We start from the raw sequence: 20,903 nt of genomic DNA on the forward strand, positions 1-20,903 counted from the left end.
CTGGAGAACTGACCAGACCAGTGTTGCTGTGTCAGCTGTGAACCACACTGGTGGTGTTGTATTTTAATTTATCAATTCGTCAGTTTGGGTGAACAGCAGCGTTAACGGTTCACCCACCTTGATTCTTCCTCAGTTCCTCAGTGCCAACACCTGTGCCGGCCATCCACTCCCTTGTATAACTCTATGATCGTCAGTTCATCGTCTTGGGTAAACTTCTGTATTCACCATTCACTCACTGAGGATAATTTGCTGATTATTCACCATTCACTCACTGAGGATAATTTGCTGATTATTAACCATTCACAGATTCACTCACTGAGGATAATTTGCTGATTATTCACCATTCACTCACTGAGGATAACCCGCTGTTCATCGTCTCGGGTGAGCCGCTGTATTAACCGCTCACTCGTTTGGGATTTAACCCCGCCTTGGATACACCCTGCCGATCCTCACCTCGGGTAATTTAAGTTCCTTAACCTACAGAGTTTTCTGCTGATAAAGGTAAGGGTAGTCCTGAACCTATCCACTATATCGCTGATAAAGGAAGGGGTAGGTCTCCATCTCACAATTTGGTCAGCTTCAGCAGGTCTCTCCTGATGGTATTAAATGGGTAGACGCTCCTTTACCCTCAGAGCTCGGTACTTTTACCTCTAGGGTAATGATTGCCTAGTATGGAAGTATCATTCATACGTTACAGTGTGAGCTAGAGACCACACTGGTCTAGCTCTGTGAGCTAATTACTACATTGTTAGCCCCCTGATAATTTTTGTGCGATGTAAGCTCGTATATTATAGTATCTCTCAGGTTTGTTCACCTCCTGTCCGTGTGATCCTTCTGTCTGTGTGCCCGTCCTGTCCGTGTGTTCCTCTTGTCTGTGTGTCCCTCCTGTCTGTGTGTTCCTCCTGTTTGTTCCTCTTGTCTGTGTGTTCCTCTTGTCTGTGTGTCCATCCTGTCTGTGTGCTCTTCCTGTCCGTGTGTTCCTCCTGTTTGTGTTCCTCCTGTCTGTGTGTTCCTCCTGTTTGTGTTCCTCCTGTCTGTGTGTTCCTCCTGTTTGAGTTCCTCCTGTCTGTGTGTCACACACCAAACGGAAGACATCGTATTGCTGCCCCTTGTAGGTGTCGCCGACATGTTATCTACTTGTGTTTGATGTGTGTTGATGTTGAAAGCCTTCAACTGCCGGCCATAACACCTGTCTATAACATCTGCCACAGCCAACAGCACTGCTCTCTTCACACTTCAGATTTTTGTCTTGGTGCACTTGGCACTTAGCACTTGGCACCGGACGTTGCCCTGATGTTGTCACCGGGCTGTCGTCGTTCTTGTAGCGGTTGTCGGCTTTTTTGTAGTTGTTGGTGAGCAACAGCGATGACAGCCCCGACGGTTGAGACGGACATGAAGTGTGTTCGCACACACAAGACCACAAACCGTATCTTTGAAGTTTGTCTATGTTATCATGAACAACCTCGTTTCCTCTGGACGGATGTTTACTTTGAAGACCGCGAAGTTTCGCTGACTGTGTGAAAGACACTGTGTGTGCATGTTACTCAAATACAAAGAAGAGAAGAGAATCGAGATGGAAATGGAGCAATAAATTTTCTGTAAAGGTAAATAATTGTGATACCATCAAAGATGGAGATGTGGGGGCGCTCTTTTTATTGCCTTGATTACATCTGTTTATCTTTTACATTTTTCTGTGTTCCTCTCGGGCTGGGCGATTATTCCTGTACCACAGATCAGCGATTTATGTAAAAGTTTACACACCTACATGTGTAATATAATGATGAGGATGAAGAAATAATAATAACAGTAATCGTATAATAGTAATAGTCTTATTTTAAAAGCTTAAACACAGTATTTTCCGGTCTGATTAGGCCTCTAATTACGCAAACAATAGATGAAAGTCGGTGTCCGGTGTTGAGTCAGGCGCTGAGCCAAGGGAGAGGAGAGAGAACAAGTTAAACAAATCTTTGATAAAAGGGAAGTGATGTGTTTTTTGAGTGAACAATTCCTGCAACTCTTATCAAGAAAGGAAGAGGCGGCCAGGAGTTTGGGACTGTGAGAACTAGCAGAACACCAGGCGAGAACTGGTGATGCCCGCACACAAGGCACAAGGGAGATCAGCGAGTGCACAGCAGAAGGAACCACGCAGCCTGTGAGAGTTGCGGCCCCTAAACAAGCCCAGCGAGGTCTGGCATCAAACGAAAAACCATAAATAAACTGAAAGTAAAGCTCCCTGTCAGAGTGGGGTGGGCTTAAGGGCTGCAACTTGCGGAGAGGCTGTAAACATTGTGTTTGTGGAGGAAACTGTCTCGGGACCTGCTGCAGCGAGTTGTGTCCCTTGTAGCGGCCGTTAGAATGGATCCCGACATCCGACATCTGGCGCTACGAGCACGGCGAAATCGTGAAACTGCATTGAACACATGATGATTGTGATGATGATGATTGGTATTGATTAATGATTGGTGATGGTGGATGATTCATTGAGATGATGGATGATTGATTATGATACATGGATGGATGAGAGATGATAGATGGAGGGATGATAGATTTGTGATAGATTGACGATTGATGATGATGAACATTTATAGCGCTCTTTCAAAGATTGGCTCACAATGCTGTATAGAAGTGAGAGCAGTGTCAGGAATGGCCCTTGTGGGCTAACAGAGTTGTGTTGTGGGCTCGTCCACACAAATCGAATGACATCATGCACTGGTGGTGGTGGTGGTGGTGGTGGTGGTGGTGGTGGTGGTGGTGGTGTGAAAAACAGACAAAGTGCATGTGAAAAGTGAGATCAGTGGAGTAGAGGCTATGATATTCAAGGGAATTCAAGAACGGAAATGCATAAGAAAGACACCTGATGAAGTGTTTTTGTAGCGCAGTGCTGAAGGCTGCATTGATGTGCGTGTGGTGTGTGTGTGCATGTGCGGGTTGTGTGTGCGTGTGTGGTGTGTGTGTGCGTGTGTGGTGTGTGTGTGTGTGTGTGTGCGTGTGTGTGTGCATGTGCGGGTGGTGTGTGTGTGTGTGGTGTGTGTGTGCGTGTGTGGTGCGTGTGTGGTGCGTGTGTGCGTGTGTGTGTGTGTGTGCATATGCGGTGTGTGTGTGTGAAGACTATCAGCACCAGTCCCGTGAAAGGCAAATAAAAGGCTGGCGGCTGCCAAAAAAGTTCACTCAAGAGTTGTTGTTCACTTACGAGATGCCGTCACTCGCGCCTGTCGCCATCATTGTCGTCGTCATCATCACCGCCAGCAACAGCTTCACCACGACAGGTGCACAAGGTAGGTGAGGGCTTTCGAAGGGCGTTGGTCTCTTGTGATGTCTCCATGTCTTCTTGTTGTATCCTTGTGATTATCAGGGTTTTTATCTTCAGTTGCTGCGATGGCTTCTGTAGTCACACCTTCCCTCACTCACCGACAGGTGCGCTGGTACACGTGGACAAACACTGCCGAGACAGTCTGAGGGTCTTCACCTTCAGTTTTGTGTCTGCTTGTCAGGGAAATGATTCAATCCCTTGTCTCGCGAGAGAATGTGGGTGTGTGTACTGCGTGCCAATGAAAAATGGGTTTACTAGTCCTGAGTGAATGAACCCGCTATTTCCTGTAGTTTGTGTCAAAGACATTTTAAAATGTATCCAATGCAACCTTATATATATATATCTTGCTTGTATACCCTGCCTAGGAGCGTGCACGTGACAAGAACGAGATCTGGAATTGGTCCTCATCAGCCCTTGAAGTTGTCTGTCTGACATAATGATTTCATACAAACCTTTTCTTAACAAAACCTTTTTTTTACGGACTTAGTCTCTTGTTGGGAACACGTGATCAACTGTAGACTTTAAATCGTAGAGGAGCTTCGTTTTCCTCTGAAATTTATCACACGACAAGTGGTAATTGAACATGCATCATTAAACAAATCTTAAAAGACTTTCATTCTCCTTTAAAAGGGTGATGTAAATGTTTTTCATTAAATGCTTTACACAGTGTACGAGACATCAATCTCTGTATGTTGCCAGACGGCTACTTTAGGTCCAAACAAACTTTGTCTGAGGACAGCGACAACAAGGCCACACATAGAATTACCGATTTGATGACATGAGTAAGTCACACTTACATATAGTAAGACCTTTCATCATTGATGACATGACTAAGTCACACTTACATATAGTAAGACCTTTCATCACAGTATTTTTACGAATGATATCTGCTTTTTCTAATCAAGATATTAAATTTCATTCTTGTTTAAGTAGTGCTTTATAAATAGGTTTGCATGTATGCCTACAAGAATAACGGTTGTTCCAAGAACACAAAAATACCAGGATCCCAGAGGAACTTCCAGTCGGTCACGTGCCTTACTTGAGAATTTCTTGTACTCCATTTTAAAACTGTCTTCCGCCTTTGATAGCTTTTCAAGCCGACATTTCAGAGAAAGTGTCAATGATGTGTATGCCTTAAAAAATTCTTTTGATGAATTAAGAAGAGTGATGTATGAACACGGATGTGTCATCTACAAACAGAGACAACAGTATCTACTTTTATTTTACATCGATCCCCTTAATCTATCGTTAGAAATATTAGTGACATTATTTCAATGAAAACTTAAGGACATAAAAGGCGAATAGTTGAATTGTTTTGCTGGAAGTCTTTTCTTTAACTGAACCTGTTAGAGTTTTGGCCATTTACAATCACTCAGGATGATGTCTGCTTTGCTATGTACAATCCAACGACTGGTGAACAAAAAATGAAAAAAAACCCGCGCTTTTTCAATGGCCACCCAGTTGCTACCGTACAAAGCTTTTTATTACAAGTAGGCTAAAGTAACACTGGGATATGTTATATGTAGGTCTACTGAAGTAACACTGGGCTATGCTGTATGTAGGACAACTAATGTAACAACTCTGACATAAGATAGGCTTAAAGAACTCGGCAGGAAGAAGCTAACAACGTGGATGTTACACCCAAAAGAGGTGCAAGTAGTGTGACTTTACATGAACACAGTGGAAAAACCCACAGACAGTTGTTGTCAGCTTAGTCACTGTCACCATTATCATCACAATGAAGAATAAAGCAGGGTCTGTTGAGCCAAAGTAGCCCGGCAAATGTGGACGAAAGAGGAAAAGCACGCGGAGGGATGACACCATCTTGACCAGGGGCAGCATCAGGGATACTACAAGGACCAGCGAATGCCCTGCACTGTGATCTGAGAACTAAGGCAACAGAAATTAGTTCACTCATCGTTTGAAGATGCCTCTTGGAGGCAGACAAAACATCCTACAGACCAGTGATAAAGCATCTGACCAAAGCGATGAAAGTCAATGGCTACATGGAGCTGAAATGCTAGGAGTGGACTCTGGGAGATGAGAGAATACTTGTTTTCTGTGATGGAAGTCCTTCTACTGTCCTGAGGAAGCGAAGTTCGGAGGTCACATCGACCACTGTGTGGAACAATCACCAAAGAAGATGTTTGGGGATGTTGTAGCTATTATGATGTTGGTTCCTTGCACCCAGTCACTGGCATGATGCACTCGAAGCAAGTCCTCGAGCTGCTCGACAGAAGACTTGTTCCAGACCTGAAGATGTTATTCCCTGGCGGATCTGGAATTTTCCAGAAAGATCTGTTCCCATGTCATACTGTCAGAGAAGTAAAGAAATATTTCAAGAATAATCAAACATACTAAAGTGGTCTGGAAACTCTTGTGATCTCAACCCCATTGAGAACTTGTGGTCGACTTGCAAGCAGCGGCTGCGTGGACTGGACAGCTCGACCATCGAGAAGCGGATTGAGGCTTTAATAATAAAGTGTGGTACGCTGAACAAGATGGAAGATAATATTTGTCGTCTTCTGAACAAAGTGGATTCAACAGGACGACGTTTGACAAACAAATAAAAACTTTGTAGGATTCGTTTTGTCTCACAATTATTTTATCATAATATATAAATAGAAACAGGGATTAACCGATGTCAAGAGACGTTAACACTTTTTTCTAATTTTAAAATTAAAATGAAAACATGGGCACAAACACCAGAATATTGTTTCACGTGCTGAGTCGGTGCTGTTCAGATGACAAATGTACAACCACACTCAAAGGTCGTGTGGCATTTGACCCTCGTGGTTCTGTGACGTCACTAGCAGGACATCACGTGACGTGAGTTGCAGGCGGCCATTTGAACCGGGTGTCCATGCCAAAGGAAGCAGAGCTGGTGGAGTGTCGCTTCCGAAAGCAAGGTTTGGTTCTCATCAACATGTCAGACATGTCATCCAACGGCTCCACGCGCACACTGCACGCCGACGTCAGCAGCAGCAGCTGCAGCGGAAACACTTTCCTCTACGGCTGCTCCTTCCAGGAGGACTACGTCACCGTGTGGGCGGTCGTCCTGAGGGAGACACTGGAGGATGTCCACACCGTCTTCTGCAACAGTTCCACGGCGGTCAAGACTGAGATCGTGCACACATCTCTAAACATCACCTTGACAGGTGAGACGATGACAAGCTTGCCTCTCACGGCCTGTCTCTGTCTCCTCACGGCCTGTCTCTGTCTCCTCATGGCCTGTCTCTGTCTCCTCACGGCTTGTCTCTGTCTCCTCATGTATATCAACATTTTTTTTTTATTTTTTATACGGAATAATTAGGTAGAAAACATACATGGAACACAAAGTATTCCGAGCGCAGATAAGCATTGATCAAACATACACACTGAGCTCCCAATGTTTTGAGTACAAAAACATGTGTGTGTACGTGTACGTGTGTGTGTGTGTGTGTGTGTGTGTGTGTGTGTGTGTACGTGTGTGTGTGTGTACGTGTGTGTGTACGTGTGTGTGTACGTGTGTGTGTACGTCTGTGTTTAAAGCACACAACACTGAGAACGCCCACTCACAGCAGACATCTTCCAAGACATGTCCACCAAACACAGGTAAGTATATTTTGTTTCTCCCCCGCTCTCATCTGTCTTTCCCTCTCTGTCCGTGGTGACCTGTGAGGGTCAAGGTGAGCTATGGCGTGATGTTGAGTGGGAAGTCATGCGCAGTGTCATGCGCAGTGGGCCTGCCTCTCTGATGGACCATCGCGCACACGTCAACTGCTGTTATTCTTGTCCTTCTTCTTCTCATTGATTGATATACCCGGGGTGGCTGTAGTGGGGCTGTAGTGGGGCTCGCCCTGTGTGGCTGTAGTGGGGCTGTGGTGTGGATGTAGTGGGGCTGTAGTGGGGCTCCCCTGTGTGGCTGTGTCGCTGTATCGGTTGTGATCCTGGATCCTGCTCTCAGGAGCCAATAAGGCAGGGGTCTCAAACACGCGGCCCGCGGGCCGAATGCGGCCCGCGAAACATTTTTGTGCGGCCCGTGGCCACGTCCGCGGTGTATATGTATGTTGTGCTTGGTGATTAACTCCCGCAGTGAAAATTACCCCCGTTATTAGTGACAGAGACAATGTCAACCTATTTTAATAAACTAAACTGCCTGTGCATGTAATAAACTACACTAAATGTAATTATAATTATAAAAACTTTATTTAGCATTTAATGCAGTGACCGTAGTGTTCGTAAAATTTACTGAAAAAACATTTTCTTTTCGTGGTGCGGCCCGCTGACTGGCTGTTACTTTCCACTGCGGCCCACATGCTAATATGAGTTTGAGACCCCTGCTATAAGGGGAGGTCAATGCTGTTGTTATTTGTCTGCTTTATTCGCAAGGAACGATTAGCCCCGTGAACTTTGATAATTAGCTAATTACAGGACTAATATTGAAGCATGTTGTGCTATTAACTCAGGTACATGACAAATAATTCGACATGATGCAGTGTCGGTAATCAGTCCTGTGTGATACCCAGGATCTCTATTTTTGACAACACTTGAAATAGTTTTCCAGAGACTAGGGACAGTGTACAAATAAGTACAAGGTGACAGGGCTATGAACGAACTTCTTGCAAAGACCATCGTCCTCTTACAGTCGTTGATATACTTACACACTTACACACTTACACACTTACACACTTACAGACTTACACACTTACACACTTACAGACCTACACACTTACACACTTTCTCTGTCTGTAGCGCTTCAATCGTCGGTCAGCGCCATGTTTCTTGCTGTCATCGGGGTCCCCGCACTGCTTGTACCTCACATCCTTCTGTCTCCATAGCAACAATGTGAGTATCTGTGTGTATGTCAGCATAGTTGTAACACACTGCACTGATTGCCATACCACAGTTGTAACACTGAGTTTGTCAGCAAACATAAGTAAACTGACTGATTGCATGTTTGTAGCTGCGATGTATATTTGACATCCTTGTGTCAAGTGTAGTCAGTTGGATTTAGCTGTTGCTATTGTCATATGCACTTGCACCAACGGTTTGATGTGGTGACACTGGTGACAGTAGTGACAATGACTAGTCACACATGTCTACCTGTAGTGTTTCAGATCTCAGGTCCAGCAAACCAAGAGGAGGCCACCTTCAGCAACCTGCCCACCAAGCCACCATGAGATGAAGAAGCAGGAGGCCACAGCACAGCCTGGGCAACAGTTGTATTGTTTGTATGTTTGTATGTTTGTATGTTTGTATGTTTGTATGTTTGTATGTTCACAACAACTGTGTCAGTCAGCAGACATGACTAGTCCATGTTGGTCACATCAACTACAGGTGTGCAGTCCGTCTCTCATGTCCACTCAATGCCACTACTGCTGCTACTACTACTCATGCTAGTGACCATAGAAGAAGAATGAAGAGACCAAACCTCCCCATGTACACACCACCTCCCTCTGTGTCCACAGAGTTACAGACACACTGACAGCTGAACATGTCACCTGTCACCTGTATGTAATCATGCTGGATGTTTGACAGTCAGTAGTAAGAGTACATCATACCTGTGTTCAGTTTATTTGCTGTCCACACCCACAGTTGTACTTGCCGCCTGTTGTCAAAGTCTTGGTGGCGTTGGAAGTCTTTAAGTTGAGACACACACTCCATGTTCATCATCACTGACGATTGACGACACTAAGGTTGATATTTACCTTAGCAACAGGCTGATTCCTTGATGCCATGCTTGACAGCAATCTACTATTAATTATTTGAACAGAGAAAAATAAATACGAATAAGCTCCCTTTCCTTGTCCTTCCCATGATTGTGTCTGCGAGGTGAATATTGTGTTCAAGATGGCGCTGTCTGATAATAACTCAGTCACGTGGATGCAATGTTGCCTGGCAACTGCATGCTACCCCAGGGGAGCCGCGTGCTGAGTAAGGGTCGGTAACACAAAGAGAGGAATGATTGCATGCCAAGGGAGGTAACTTCTTGCTGATTCATGGAAGCACCTGGCTAGGTCAAGGGGAAGCAACTAAAGCCCTCGTCTGTCCATGGAGGACAAAGACAATTGTGAAAGTCTGGTCACATCACAGGTGAAAGTCTGGTCACATCACAGGTGAAAGTCAGAGAGCGAGCCTTGCAGGTGTGGAGGAGACAGACACGTGTTGACTTGTGTCCAGGTTCTCTAACCCAGTCTTCTCCGGAGTCTGTCTCCTGGTCCAGTCTGTCTCCTGTGTGCAAGATTTCTCAGTTCCCTTGGTTCCAGAGAAAGCTGTAGAGGTATGGAGAGTTCAAAGTTACCGAGAAGTGTCTTGCAAATTTCTTTGCCTCTTACACTTTGTAGTTGACACTGGAAAAACCGTTTGATGACCACATCCAGCTCCCTCCAGTCAACTGTCAACTGATTATTAATCAATCTAATGAACTAAATAAAGTGAACAAGAGCAAGACCACCTCAAGGGACCCGTGGCTAACTCTAGTCACGCTACCACGGATGAGAGGAGAAGGGGAGACTTTCTCACCGTCCGAACCTGTGCACCCAAAAAAAATACTTTGAGTATTTTCTCTCCTTCCAGCCGCCATGCTTAAAGGTCGTGACACTGCGTCCTTGACAGATGGACTGTGTCCTTGACACCTGTGAGCAGACCGCTGCTTACACTGCTTACTGCTGTGTCTGTCCACTTAGTCCGTCTGTCTGTCCTGCAGAATCTTATGTCCGTCCGTCTGTCTGTCCCACACAATCTTATGTCCGTCCGTCTGTCTGTCCCACACAATCTTATGTCTGTCCTACACACCTTTGTAGGTTATACTGCTCAGACAGACAGACAGACAGGCAGACAGACAAGCAGGCAGGCAGACAGACAGACACACAGAGAGACAGGCAGACAGACAGACAGACAGGCAGGCAGACAGACAGACAGAGAGACAGACATGTTAGAGCACATACACCAGTTACACTCTGTAAGTCCCATGCTGTTGACGAAGCCTCCAGCGACGGAAGTCAAGACAGCTCTGCTGCCTTGTGGGAAAGGAAATGTCTTGTTGAGATGAGACCTGATATTTCCTAGGGTTAGGGGCGAGCTCCCTAATACAACTCAATCGCCAGTTTCCGGTCTGAGAGATCGGCTTTAACACTGGACGCGCCCCGCCCGGCAACAATCACAGAGAAGGTGGGTAGCGAACCGCCTGCAGGTTGGACCCTCAGCTCCTGGAGTCTCTGGCCCCGTTACTTACTGGATCTTCAGGTGCACTACTGGACACACAGCTACACCTGGTCAGCAGTCAGGTGGTGTTCTTCTTCCATCAACTCCGACTTCTTCCATCAACTCCGACACCAGCACGTGACACAAGATGTCTCCAGTCTGTCTCCCGGGGCTGACCTCGGCACTGGTCTGTCTTCTGTTCGTCACATCAGGTGAGGAGTCTGTCGATGTGTGAGACTCGAGGTCTTGTTTATTGACTTGATGTTGTCTGCAGGTGAGCACCTGGCCTTACTCCTGACATTGTCAACAAAGCTCGAGGAGTGTAGATGAGCCTCGTTACAATATCGCCATCTGCCTGTGTCATCTGATGAGCTGTACAAAGTGCAACTACACAGCTTACATTTTACTTATTGAGGGTTTAAATTATTCAAGTAGAATTTGTTTAGTGTTGTGGACTACTGCAGACAGTTGTAAGCGACGTGGTGTTATTCAGAAAACAATAACAACTTGACGAGACGTTTAATTATACAAATAAAACAAACAACACCATTCGTAAACATACAAGTTTCACAAGTAAGAAGAGTAAATAATAAAGTGTTTATACAAACATACCAGCGGAGCAGTTGTGGAGGAGGACTGCAAAGTCAATATGACAATGTTATGTATGAGCAATATGTATGATAGAGATATGGAGAGATGAATAGTCACAATTTTCAAATTTATAGTAATAGCAGTGAGGAGACAAGTTTCATCGTGTCAATGTTTTCTCATAAAATATTTTTGTTCTGTATAGTTCTTTAATAATTGCACTTACTGTAGTTCCTGATAGCTGCAGTGTACTGTACTGCCTCCGTCATCATTGTACCTACTGTACACAGCAGCCATACTTGTACTGTATACAACAGCCATACGTGTACTGTACATATCATCCATACTTGTACTGTATACAACAGCCATACGTGTACTGTATACAACAGCCATACTTGTACTGTACATATCATCCATACTTGTACTGTATACAATAGCCATACTTGTACTGTATACAACAGCCATACTTGTACTGTACATATCATCCATACTTGTACTGTATACAATAGCCATACTTGTACTGTATACAATAGCCATACTTGTACTGTATACAACAGCCATACTTGTACTGTACATATCATCCATACTTGTACTGTATACAATAGCCATACTTGTACTGTATACAACAGCCATACTTGTACTGTATACAACAGCCATACGTGTACTGTATACAACAGCCATACTTGTACTGTACATATCACCCATACTTGTACTGTATACAGCAGCCATACTTGTACTGTATACAACAGCCATACTTGTACTGTATACAACAGCCATACTTGTACTGTATACAACAGCCATACTTGTACTGTATACAATAGCCATACTTGTACTGTATACAACAGCCATACTTGTACTGTATACAGCAGCCATACTTGTACTGTATACAACAGCCATACTTGTACTGTATACAACAGCCATACTTGTACCGTATACAGCAGCCATACTTGTACTGTACACAGCAGCCATACTTGTACTTTATACAACAGCCATACCTACTGTACACAGTGCCCGATACTCGTACTCTGTATACTTCCTCCAGCAGGGTATTGTTGTGCACCGTTCCGTGATAATTGTACTACAGTGTACATAATACATAAACATTGTACTACAGTGTACACAGTACACAAACACTGTTCTACAATGTACATAATACTGTACATAATACATACATTGTACTGCTGTCTTGTGTCACAGGTACTACAAGTGTCCCTTTCCTGGAATCTGACCACGTGACACTAGTGACGTGCACGCACGAGAGGACCAACCTGGTGTTGCTGAAGGTGTTCGAGGCAGGTGAGGAAGGTAACATCGCCGCATTCAACGAGATCGAAAATAGTTGTTTGGGAAACTTCACTCTCTACGCATGCTCCACTGACCGTGAAGTGAAGGTCAAGGCCGTGGTGGATGAAGGTCGGAACCAAACTATACGTTGTCATGCCTACGTCAAACAGGGTAGATATGTTGTCCACAAGTATATAGGGGCTGTCAACATTACCACACCTGACAGGACATCAAGGACCGAGACTACACAGGGTCTACAGGTACAGGGGCTACACACACAAGGTCTACACACACAGGGGCTACACACACAGGGGCTACAGGTACAGGGCCTACACACACAGGGGCTACAGGGGCCACAGGCACAGGGGCTACAAGCACAGGGTATCAGCAGCACCACTGTCCAGTCCCCCCTGCGTGACCAGCTACGTGATACATGCCCGCCATCACACATCTCCATCTGAGGCGAGTGGTAAACAAGAGAACATCGTCACATCTGATGCTCTAGGGGGTGTCTACAAATAAGGTCATGCAGGTCAACTTGAAACGAACTGAGACACGAGGTCCGTCTACTGGTGCGGAGCGCGACAGGACTCGCCGCACGTGCCTGTGACGTCACACTGACGGTGTGGATGCTGGGTGCAGTGAGTGCGGGCTGGTGCTTGCTGTGGCCGTCTTGCTGCGCTCCTGCCTTTGAACCTTCGTAAGTTCTCTCTCTGTACTGCTTCTCTTTAGGCCGGCATCTCTGTCTTTCTTTCTTCCGGATGATCTCTCTCTCTCTGTCAGTTGACAGCTGATGACGCAAGTAGTAAAGCATGTCACGTACGTTTGTTGTGTTAGAAATGCTCACACACAGCAGGACGTATTCCACCTGGCTGGCTGGCTGGCTGTCTGTCTGTCTGAGTTCGAGTTTTGTTGTTTTCAGAAGAGAGAAGCGACATTGCCACAAACTGATGTACCGAATACCCGAGTCGTTGCCCCTGCATACCTCCCGCCCGCCTGTAGACAGCAACAGTTACCTCCCCTCTGTTCCCTCCTGCTCACCTTTCAACCCGCACGAAGGCGCGTCCAGCCGACAGACGCCCTGTCGCCGCAGCAGTTCCTACCTCTACCGCCATCTGGCGGTGCGCAGCCACCCGGTCCCTGGTAGCTATGGTGACGTGTACCTGACTCCAAGGACCTCCTCCTCCTGCTCCACCTCACCACTCACCCTCCAGTCCTGTGGCCTGACCACTGACCAGTGGCCGCAGCAAGGTAATCCTTGCATGGAGCCCAGAGCGAGGCAGACAACAAGGATGGTTGAGGAAAACGGCGATGACGCAGGCGAGGTAAATATTTACAGTACAGTCACTGAGGTCACAACAGGTGAGAGAGTGGATTGTACATCTGCTAAGAGCTTTATGTGAACACCTGTACTGCCTCCTGTAGCTCAGTGCTTTGTGGCCGAGAAACCCATTCCCTTTCAATATAAACATTGACTTATCACACAGTTTGTTGTGCATATAATGACATTTGCTGTGTCTTTTGTTAAATGTGATACACAAAGGCTTATTATGGTATATAACACAACGAACTGAGACTGACTTCATCACTGTATATAACTGTCTACTGAGAATGACTTCATTATTGTATAACACAACCTACTGAGGCTGATTTCATTATTGTAATAACAATCTATTGAGACTGACTTCACAATTATGTATATCACAACCTACTGAGGCTGATTTCATTGTTGTATATAACAATCTACTGAGACTGACTTCACAATTATGTATATCACAACCTACTGAGGCTGATTTCATTGTTGTATATAACAATCTATTGAGACTGACTTCACTATTATGTATATAACACTCTATCGAGGCTGATTTCATTATTGTTCATTCATTGACACTGCCTCTGTTGCTGAACAAAACAGAATCAGCATAACTTCTTGATGTCAGTCAAAAGTAATTATTCAAATCAATCAAAGTTGTTTCCACTAGAAAAAAATTGTACAATAATATGGTAGAATCAATTTTACTAATGCAATATTTGTAAGCTATCTTGGAATTTAGGGGCACTTGGTTATTTACTTTATCAGCTGCCATCAGTGTAGTGTTCTACTGTGTGTGTGTGTTAGTGTGTGTGTAAGTGTGGGCATTAGTGTGTGCGTGTGTGTGCATGTGTGTGTGTGTGTGTGTGTTAGTGTGTGTGTCTGTCTTTCAGTCATTATAGTCATGCATGAAATAGAGTGTGGTTACTATTTTTAGATAACTCCTTGTATCCACTTCCACCATCTTATCCACCTTTAACTGGTTGTCTTTATTTTTGTCAGTGTACATTTGTTTCAAAATATGTCCAATTATAAATAAACTGAAACTGTACTGGTTAACGATAACATGGATGTGAAATAAACTGTACAAAACCTCCCACTTCACATCGTTTGCTTTCTGCCTGTGCAAGCTATGGAGAGTGTGAGCACTGTTCACAGTGGATCATCGAGAATGGACACTTGGACTGAAAGTAGGACAAAGTCTGTAGCCACCAAGACAATCCCATGTGGAGCCGACAAGCCAAGAGATGAGTGTACAGCCTTCCGCCTTGATTGAATCATGAGTTCTTAGTTGTGCTCTCATCCAATTATCTTAATCTGATTAGTTTTGTTGCACTTATCAAAGTTAATTTCACTACAAACACAGAAAGGGTGGGGAGAGATATAAAACAAGGCTCAAAAATATTCAACTCTCTGGTGCTTCTCGGTAAGCTGCAGAAAGGAATGAATTCTACAACTAAAGAAACTAATAACAACACAGTGTAGACAATTAGTAATCACACACTGAGCACACACACACACATCACTGAGCACACAAACACTTGCAATCTCTCATTACTCAGGGACCAGTGGTTGGTCCCTGTCTATTGTTACCTGTAACTTCTGGCACAACCTGCGTCACACCTGTGAGCAAGGGGCATAACTGCACTGATCACATGTCTACCAGCGGTGCTCTCCCCTCCTCTCGCTTCATTTTCCTGCAGCATGTACAGGGACAGGTGGTCAGTGATAGTGACAGTGACAGTGACACGAGGCATGTACTGTCAGTAAGTAGTCGCCATGTCTTTCATCAAGTCTTATTCTCACGTGACAGTGTCTGCAGACACAGGTTATTCACTGTGTAGTGTCTGTAAGAAAGTTTTCTCACTGCTCAGTGTCTTCAACTGCACATTATTCTCACGTGACAGTGCTTCAAGCTTTATTATTACTCCCCACATTGAAAAAGGAAAAACCAAACAAAACAACAACAACAACAACAACAATAGTTTCGTCACTTTCGGTTGGAGGGAAAAGAGATGTTTGGGGTCACACATGGACCTAGGATGCTTGTGAAGGCGGCGCTAGTCTTCGCTCGTTAATTTTCTCTTCTGCCCCACTCAGCTACATCAGCTGTGATTACATGGTCACGTGATTACATGATTACATGGTCACGTGATTACATGGACATCGCGGTGACAATAGGAAGTATCTACTATAGGCAGTGAAGGGAGAGATTTAGTCAAGTATTTATTTATTTTGGCTTTCAAATCTTATTGTTTGCAATGTTTAATGTGTTTATCGCATAAAAAACACTCAGAAACCTTTTAAATATACTGAACGATGTAGGGAAGTCCGCAACATATTCATTACTGGTAATGTTTTATGGCAGTGTCGCTGAATCGCTATTTTAACAACCCAGTCCACATGCTTGTGCATACATTTTATGTCACATTATTTGTCCGCAGACAGGAAGCCTTTGTCTTTCTTTGTTTCTGTTGTTGTTGTTGTTGTTGTTGTTTTACACATACGATTCCTGCAAACTAGCGCGATGTAAGCTTGACCTGTGTAGCTGGTGAGATGGCGGCGATGGTTTGTGTGAGCTCAGTGTGTGGTGTAGGAGCAGCTCAGTGTGTGGTGTAGGAGCAGCTCAGTGTGTGGTGTAGGAGCAGCTCAGTGTGTGGTGTAGGAGCAGCTCAGTGTGTGGTGTAGGAGCAGCTCAGTGTGTGGTGTAGGAGCAGCCCAGTGTGTGGTGTAGGAGCAGCTCAGTGTGTGGTGTAGGAGCAGCTCAGTGTGTGGTGTAGGAGCAGCTCAGTGTGTGGTGTAGGAGCAGCTGGGCTGAGAGATGCTGTCACCTCCCAGCGTCGACACCAAGCAGCTGTACACACGTGTTTACGTGTCGGTCACGTGCCGCTGCAAGCGCCGTCAAGCGGCCTGAGTGTAGCTCATCGTCCTTCCCCGAAACAGGACAGATGCTGTGATGAGGACAGACTAAGGTCAGGGGCGGTAATTTACTAAGTTACGAGGCATTCACTGCAGAGTGCTGGTTCTTGCTGGCGCCCACCGTGCATGTGTGTGCAGTTTGGAGTCAAGTAAGTCCCAGAGAAAAATAATGAATAAAATTACAAATTATGCGATAAGAAATGAGACCCAAACGTGTAGAAGACGACACCAAGTGAACTGCGTTAAAAAATGTTCTCTGTGGTGAAACCATTCCGAGCTGCAAGAGTTCATCGGCGCCTGACAGCGAATAGAAGTGTTATCTGCATCATCACTTGCGGGTTTTGGGAGAACTAACCCTTCAAACCTATCAGCCCTCCAAAGCCCCATCCTAAAAACGCCAATGCCTGACCAGAAAAAAGAAAAGAAAAAAATAATTACAATCTTGAAAACAATTTATCATATACATCAATTACAGGAAAACATTCAAGGAAAAAATAAACTTGGTTTTAATATTTATTTACAACAATCTTGAAGGTCTTCAGGTTAGTTGCCGCCAATGCCTGACCAAAAAAAAAAAAAATATATTTACAATAAAGAATTTCAATCTTCAAACTCTTCCGGCTATTTGTTGCACAAAAAAAAAAAAAAAAAAAAAAAATGCGGAATAAAAAGCTTTAGCAACAAGTTAGAAATAAAGACAATTCTAATTATTCTCAACTGAGTAGTCTTTTCTGAAGGTTGCAAATAAAGTTTGGCTGCTATCTGCCTACAGCCAAGTTATTTCTAGTGCACCATGAACTTTTTTCTGTAAAAATCTGAAATTAGTAATTGATGATTCCCTTTTAACTTGGAACGTGGAAACTGTTTTTCCCTTCTACACCACTGAAATTACATGTTAAGGCAAGCTCTCAGCTTATTATTCTTCCAAAAATTTTCCTCACAAGGGAGCGCACAGAATCCCACCCCCCCCCTCCCAGTGCAGGAGAGGTGCTGAATCTGAAAAAAAGAAAAAAAAAATGTTTCCATAATGTTGAAACCGACCATAGAAATGCCACTCACTAGAATGACTAGATACTTTGTGAATAATTTATCAAGACTATAGCATCACAATTAATTTGTCATGTGTTGCTAACGGTACAGTTAGACATGGGGGCTAAAAAGTGAGTCTGCTACCAACACAACATTGAACACACCACTTTAGTCCTGAACTCTTTATCCATTAACTCCTCCTCCACTTGACTCACGTCCTCCTGGGATTTCACTGGAAGCACCAACTCACCTGGAACAGCTGCTGGAGTCATCCCCTGTGTAGCGAGATTTTGCAGAATTATTGTGTTCTGCCTACTTTGTGGGAAGTCTGCATCACAAGGTCAGAGAGTTCAAAGGTTAGACAGAGGGTCCAGTCGACTGGTGTCTACATGTTGTAATGATCAGACATGTTGTAATGACCTGACATGTGGCGATCAGCTGTAGTCAAGATTAAAAGCATAAGACGTGTGCCCTGGGGCATGACCTTGACCCTGTGTTCACTGATTGTTCCTCCTTCGTGTCAAGGTTACTTGCATCCACCGCACTTGCATTGGCTAAAGGCCGCGACACACAGAAAACACAAAGCTTAAAATTTCTGCTCGTTACAAATACTGTCAGCCTGCGAGACCCTAGCAACAGACAGTTGATTGTGGACTCAATCATGGGAAGCTGACAAACTGACTTTTGGTTTGTTTATCTGACAAGTGTTGATGTTTAATACAAGTTTGCTTCTCGTGCCGTTACTTCAAAGAAACTAATTCAACAAGGTAATCACAGATTAAACCACGCCTACAAACGAAACTGCAGTCATACGTGGCTGTCACACACCCGTCACACCCTCTGTCACACACTACTGTCACACACCCATCACACCCTCTGTCACACACTGCTGTCACACACCCGTCACACCCTCTGTCACACCCTCTGTCACACACTGCTGTCACACACCTGTCACACACTACTGTCACACACCTGTCACACACTGCTGTCACACACCTGTCACACACTACTGTCACACACCTGTCACACACTGCTGTCACACACCCGTCACACACTCTTGTCCATTCTGTCTCACTAAAGCCTGCTTCACACTGCACGACCAGTGTGTGATGGACTCCACACCAGACGGCACGGGATGCAGCGTGTGTGATCGCACTGTGTGTCGAAGTCTTTAGTTGACCCAGTGTACCACTTCCCAGCAGCACTGCAGGCCGCCATGACACGAGGCGCGGACGCACGCACTGCTCACCGACTTGTTTACGTGTGTTGATAATTATGGAGGACAGCGACACCTCGTGGCAGAGATATGCACTGCCGGCTATTTCCAGCAACTGTCTGTACACGCGTGCACACGCACGTGCAACACAACCTTTACACTCTCAGGCTTAAATCACAGATGGTAGTTCCTGACAAGACGGCAAGACAGACAGAAATTATGGAAGGAAGGACGGAATAAAAGAAAAAACAAGGAAGGAATGCAGAAAAAGGGAGAAAACGAAATGCAGACCATAAAAAATTCCACAGGTCGCTATGAGTGCGGAGATAATTTGTCAGAAATACGAGATGTGGTACAATCAGCAACGGACCTCCCACGTCACGTGACACGTGACACCCTGGCCCTGTCAGCAGACACCGGGAGGGAACATGTGACGAACACACCACGCTGTCTGCACGCGCCAGTTACAGGACAAAGAGACGACATCAGTAACCACGCCGCCTGCTGACCGAGGGAGGAAAGGGAGCATGCGCACTCAGCACATTGGACGAGGGGCTGCGAGAAGAGCCGAGACGACCATTTGACGATTATCATCTTCATCAGCAGATGAAGAAAACAAAGAATTTTTGTTTCAGCCACACTCGCTGTCATATCCCAACATTCCACTTTCTCGCCAAGTCGCGGTAATTGAGCAATTAACTTTTGGTAATTACCCTCCCCACTACTCCACCCTCCACCCGACGTGTACACGATTCACACATCAAACTGCTAATTAGTAACAATTAATAAGCAAAATCTTAATTATCTCCGAGTCGCCAGTGGAGGTGCCAGATAAAGAACTCAGATTAATGTCAAAGAATGTTAATTATTGACAACGTCCACAGCAGATGTTTACAAACAAGTGACGTTTGTCAACAAACAGTGAAAGTCCGGCTATCACCAGGTGATTCATGTTTGCTGCCCACGTGACTCGACTGTCACAATGACGTATGGCCGAGTCTGGCACCGGTGGGCGACTACAACACCGACTACAACACCGTTGACTGCTGGCTGCACTCGGTGACGTAGCTCACGTGAATCAACAAGGTGCTGCCGCCTGTTGGCCTCAGGGTGTATGGGGCTGTGGATCACCCGCGCCCTTGTCTTCTGTCATTCTGTGATGTCACATCCTGAGACAAACTAACGCTGAGTTACCTTGAGACACCTGTAGTGACATACTGTGATGTCCTGTCCTCACTTGACTTCCTCAATCATTGTGCGTTAGTCCGTTTGTATACTCGCTTATACTAACCCGAGCTTGACACTCTCCCTCTCGCATACCAATCTGAACGTCTATCCCATGTTCTTAAGTGGCATCACACTAGTGCACACTTCTATCCCATGCTCTTAAGTGACATCACTCTAGTGCACACTTCTATCCCATGCTCTTAAGTGACATCACTCTAGTGCACACTTCTATCCCATGCTCTTAAGTGACATCACTCTAGTGCACACTTCTATCCCATGCTCTTTAAGTGACATCACTCTAGTGCACACTTCTATCCCATGCTCTTTAAGTGACATCACTCTAGTGCACACTTCTATCCCATGCTCTTAAGTGACATCACTCTAGTGCACACTTCTATCCCATGCTCTTTAAGTGACATCACTCTAGCGTAGACTTCTATCCCATGCTCTTTAAGTGACATCACACTAGTGCACACTTCTATCCCATGCTCTTTAAGTGACATCACACTAGTGTAGACTTGCTATCCCATGTTCTATAGTGACATCAAACAAAATGACAGCACCATAGTGGAGTTGAGAGTCACTCTGTTGTATGTCTTTGTGATGTATGCAATCAACTCCAAATCTTCATGAATAACACGTTGAATGCTGTTGTAGTACAGCTGCACTGTCTACAGGCCCCAGGGTCAAAGGTCAGACAGTTATCGCACGTGATGATAACAACAAGTAAAACAACGCCACTTGTCCTTCACCTCCTCGAACTGTCCTTGATTATCGTTGTTGTTTTTCTCTCTGTGGTGACAGACAATGATGATGCAGTCTTGCCGGACATC

General features: G+C 45.0%; 2 protein-coding genes across 3 annotated transcripts; both read left to right on the forward strand.

Moving 5' to 3' along the window:
• The first annotated feature begins 3,172 nt into the window (after positions 1-3,172).
• On the forward strand, positions 3,173-8,855 carry LOC112568572. The gene is made up of 5 exons (XM_025245904.1): positions 3,173-3,275; positions 6,151-6,468; positions 6,842-6,904; positions 8,045-8,137; positions 8,402-8,855. Exons 1-4 carry the CDS (start codon positions 3,194-3,196, stop codon positions 8,128-8,130), a joined length of 549 nt encoding a protein of 182 aa, XP_025101689.1. The 5' UTR covers positions 3,173-3,193; the 3' UTR covers positions 8,131-8,137; positions 8,402-8,855.
• An 885-nt stretch (positions 8,856-9,740) lies between these two features.
• On the forward strand, positions 9,741-13,026 carry LOC112569258. 2 transcript variants are annotated; one of them, XM_025246999.1, is made up of 3 exons: positions 9,741-9,929; positions 10,361-10,707; positions 12,281-13,026. In XM_025246999.1, exons 2-3 carry the CDS (start codon positions 10,644-10,646, stop codon positions 12,826-12,828), a joined length of 612 nt encoding a protein of 203 aa, XP_025102784.1. In that variant the 5' UTR covers positions 9,741-9,929; positions 10,361-10,643; the 3' UTR covers positions 12,829-13,026. The 2 variants fall into 2 exon arrangements, with proteins under 2 accessions (XP_025102784.1, XP_025102783.1); XM_025246998.1 differs by lacking the exon at positions 9,741-9,929 and having other exon boundaries at positions 10,260-10,707.
• The last annotated feature ends 7,877 nt before the right edge of the window (positions 13,027-20,903 follow it).

This window comes from Pomacea canaliculata, linkage group LG7 (assembly GCF_003073045.1).
Source record: "Pomacea canaliculata isolate SZHN2017 linkage group LG7, ASM307304v1, whole genome shotgun sequence".
In the NCBI taxonomy this organism is placed as follows: Eukaryota; Metazoa; Mollusca; class Gastropoda; order Architaenioglossa; family Ampullariidae; genus Pomacea; species Pomacea canaliculata.

Bases quoted from the DNA above. Each gene is read 5' to 3' on its own strand.
- LOC112568572 (XM_025245904.1), top strand. From the start codon at position 3,194: ATGCCGTCACTCGCGCCTGTCGCCATCATTGTCGTCGTCATCATCACC. The intron at 3,276-6,150 runs GTAGGTGAGGGC...CGTGAGTTGCAG, and splicing joins CACCACGACAGGTGCACAAG to GCGGCCATTTGAACCGGGTG. The intron at 6,905-8,044 runs GTAAGTATATTT...CTCTGTCTGTAG, and splicing joins GACATGTCCACCAAACACAG to CGCTTCAATCGTCGGTCAGC.
- LOC112569258 (XM_025246999.1), top strand. From the start codon at position 10,644: ATGTCTCCAGTCTGTCTCCCGGGGCTGACCTCGGCACTGGTCTGTCTT. The intron at 10,708-12,280 runs GTGAGGAGTCTG...CTTGTGTCACAG, and splicing joins TCTTCTGTTCGTCACATCAG to GTACTACAAGTGTCCCTTTC.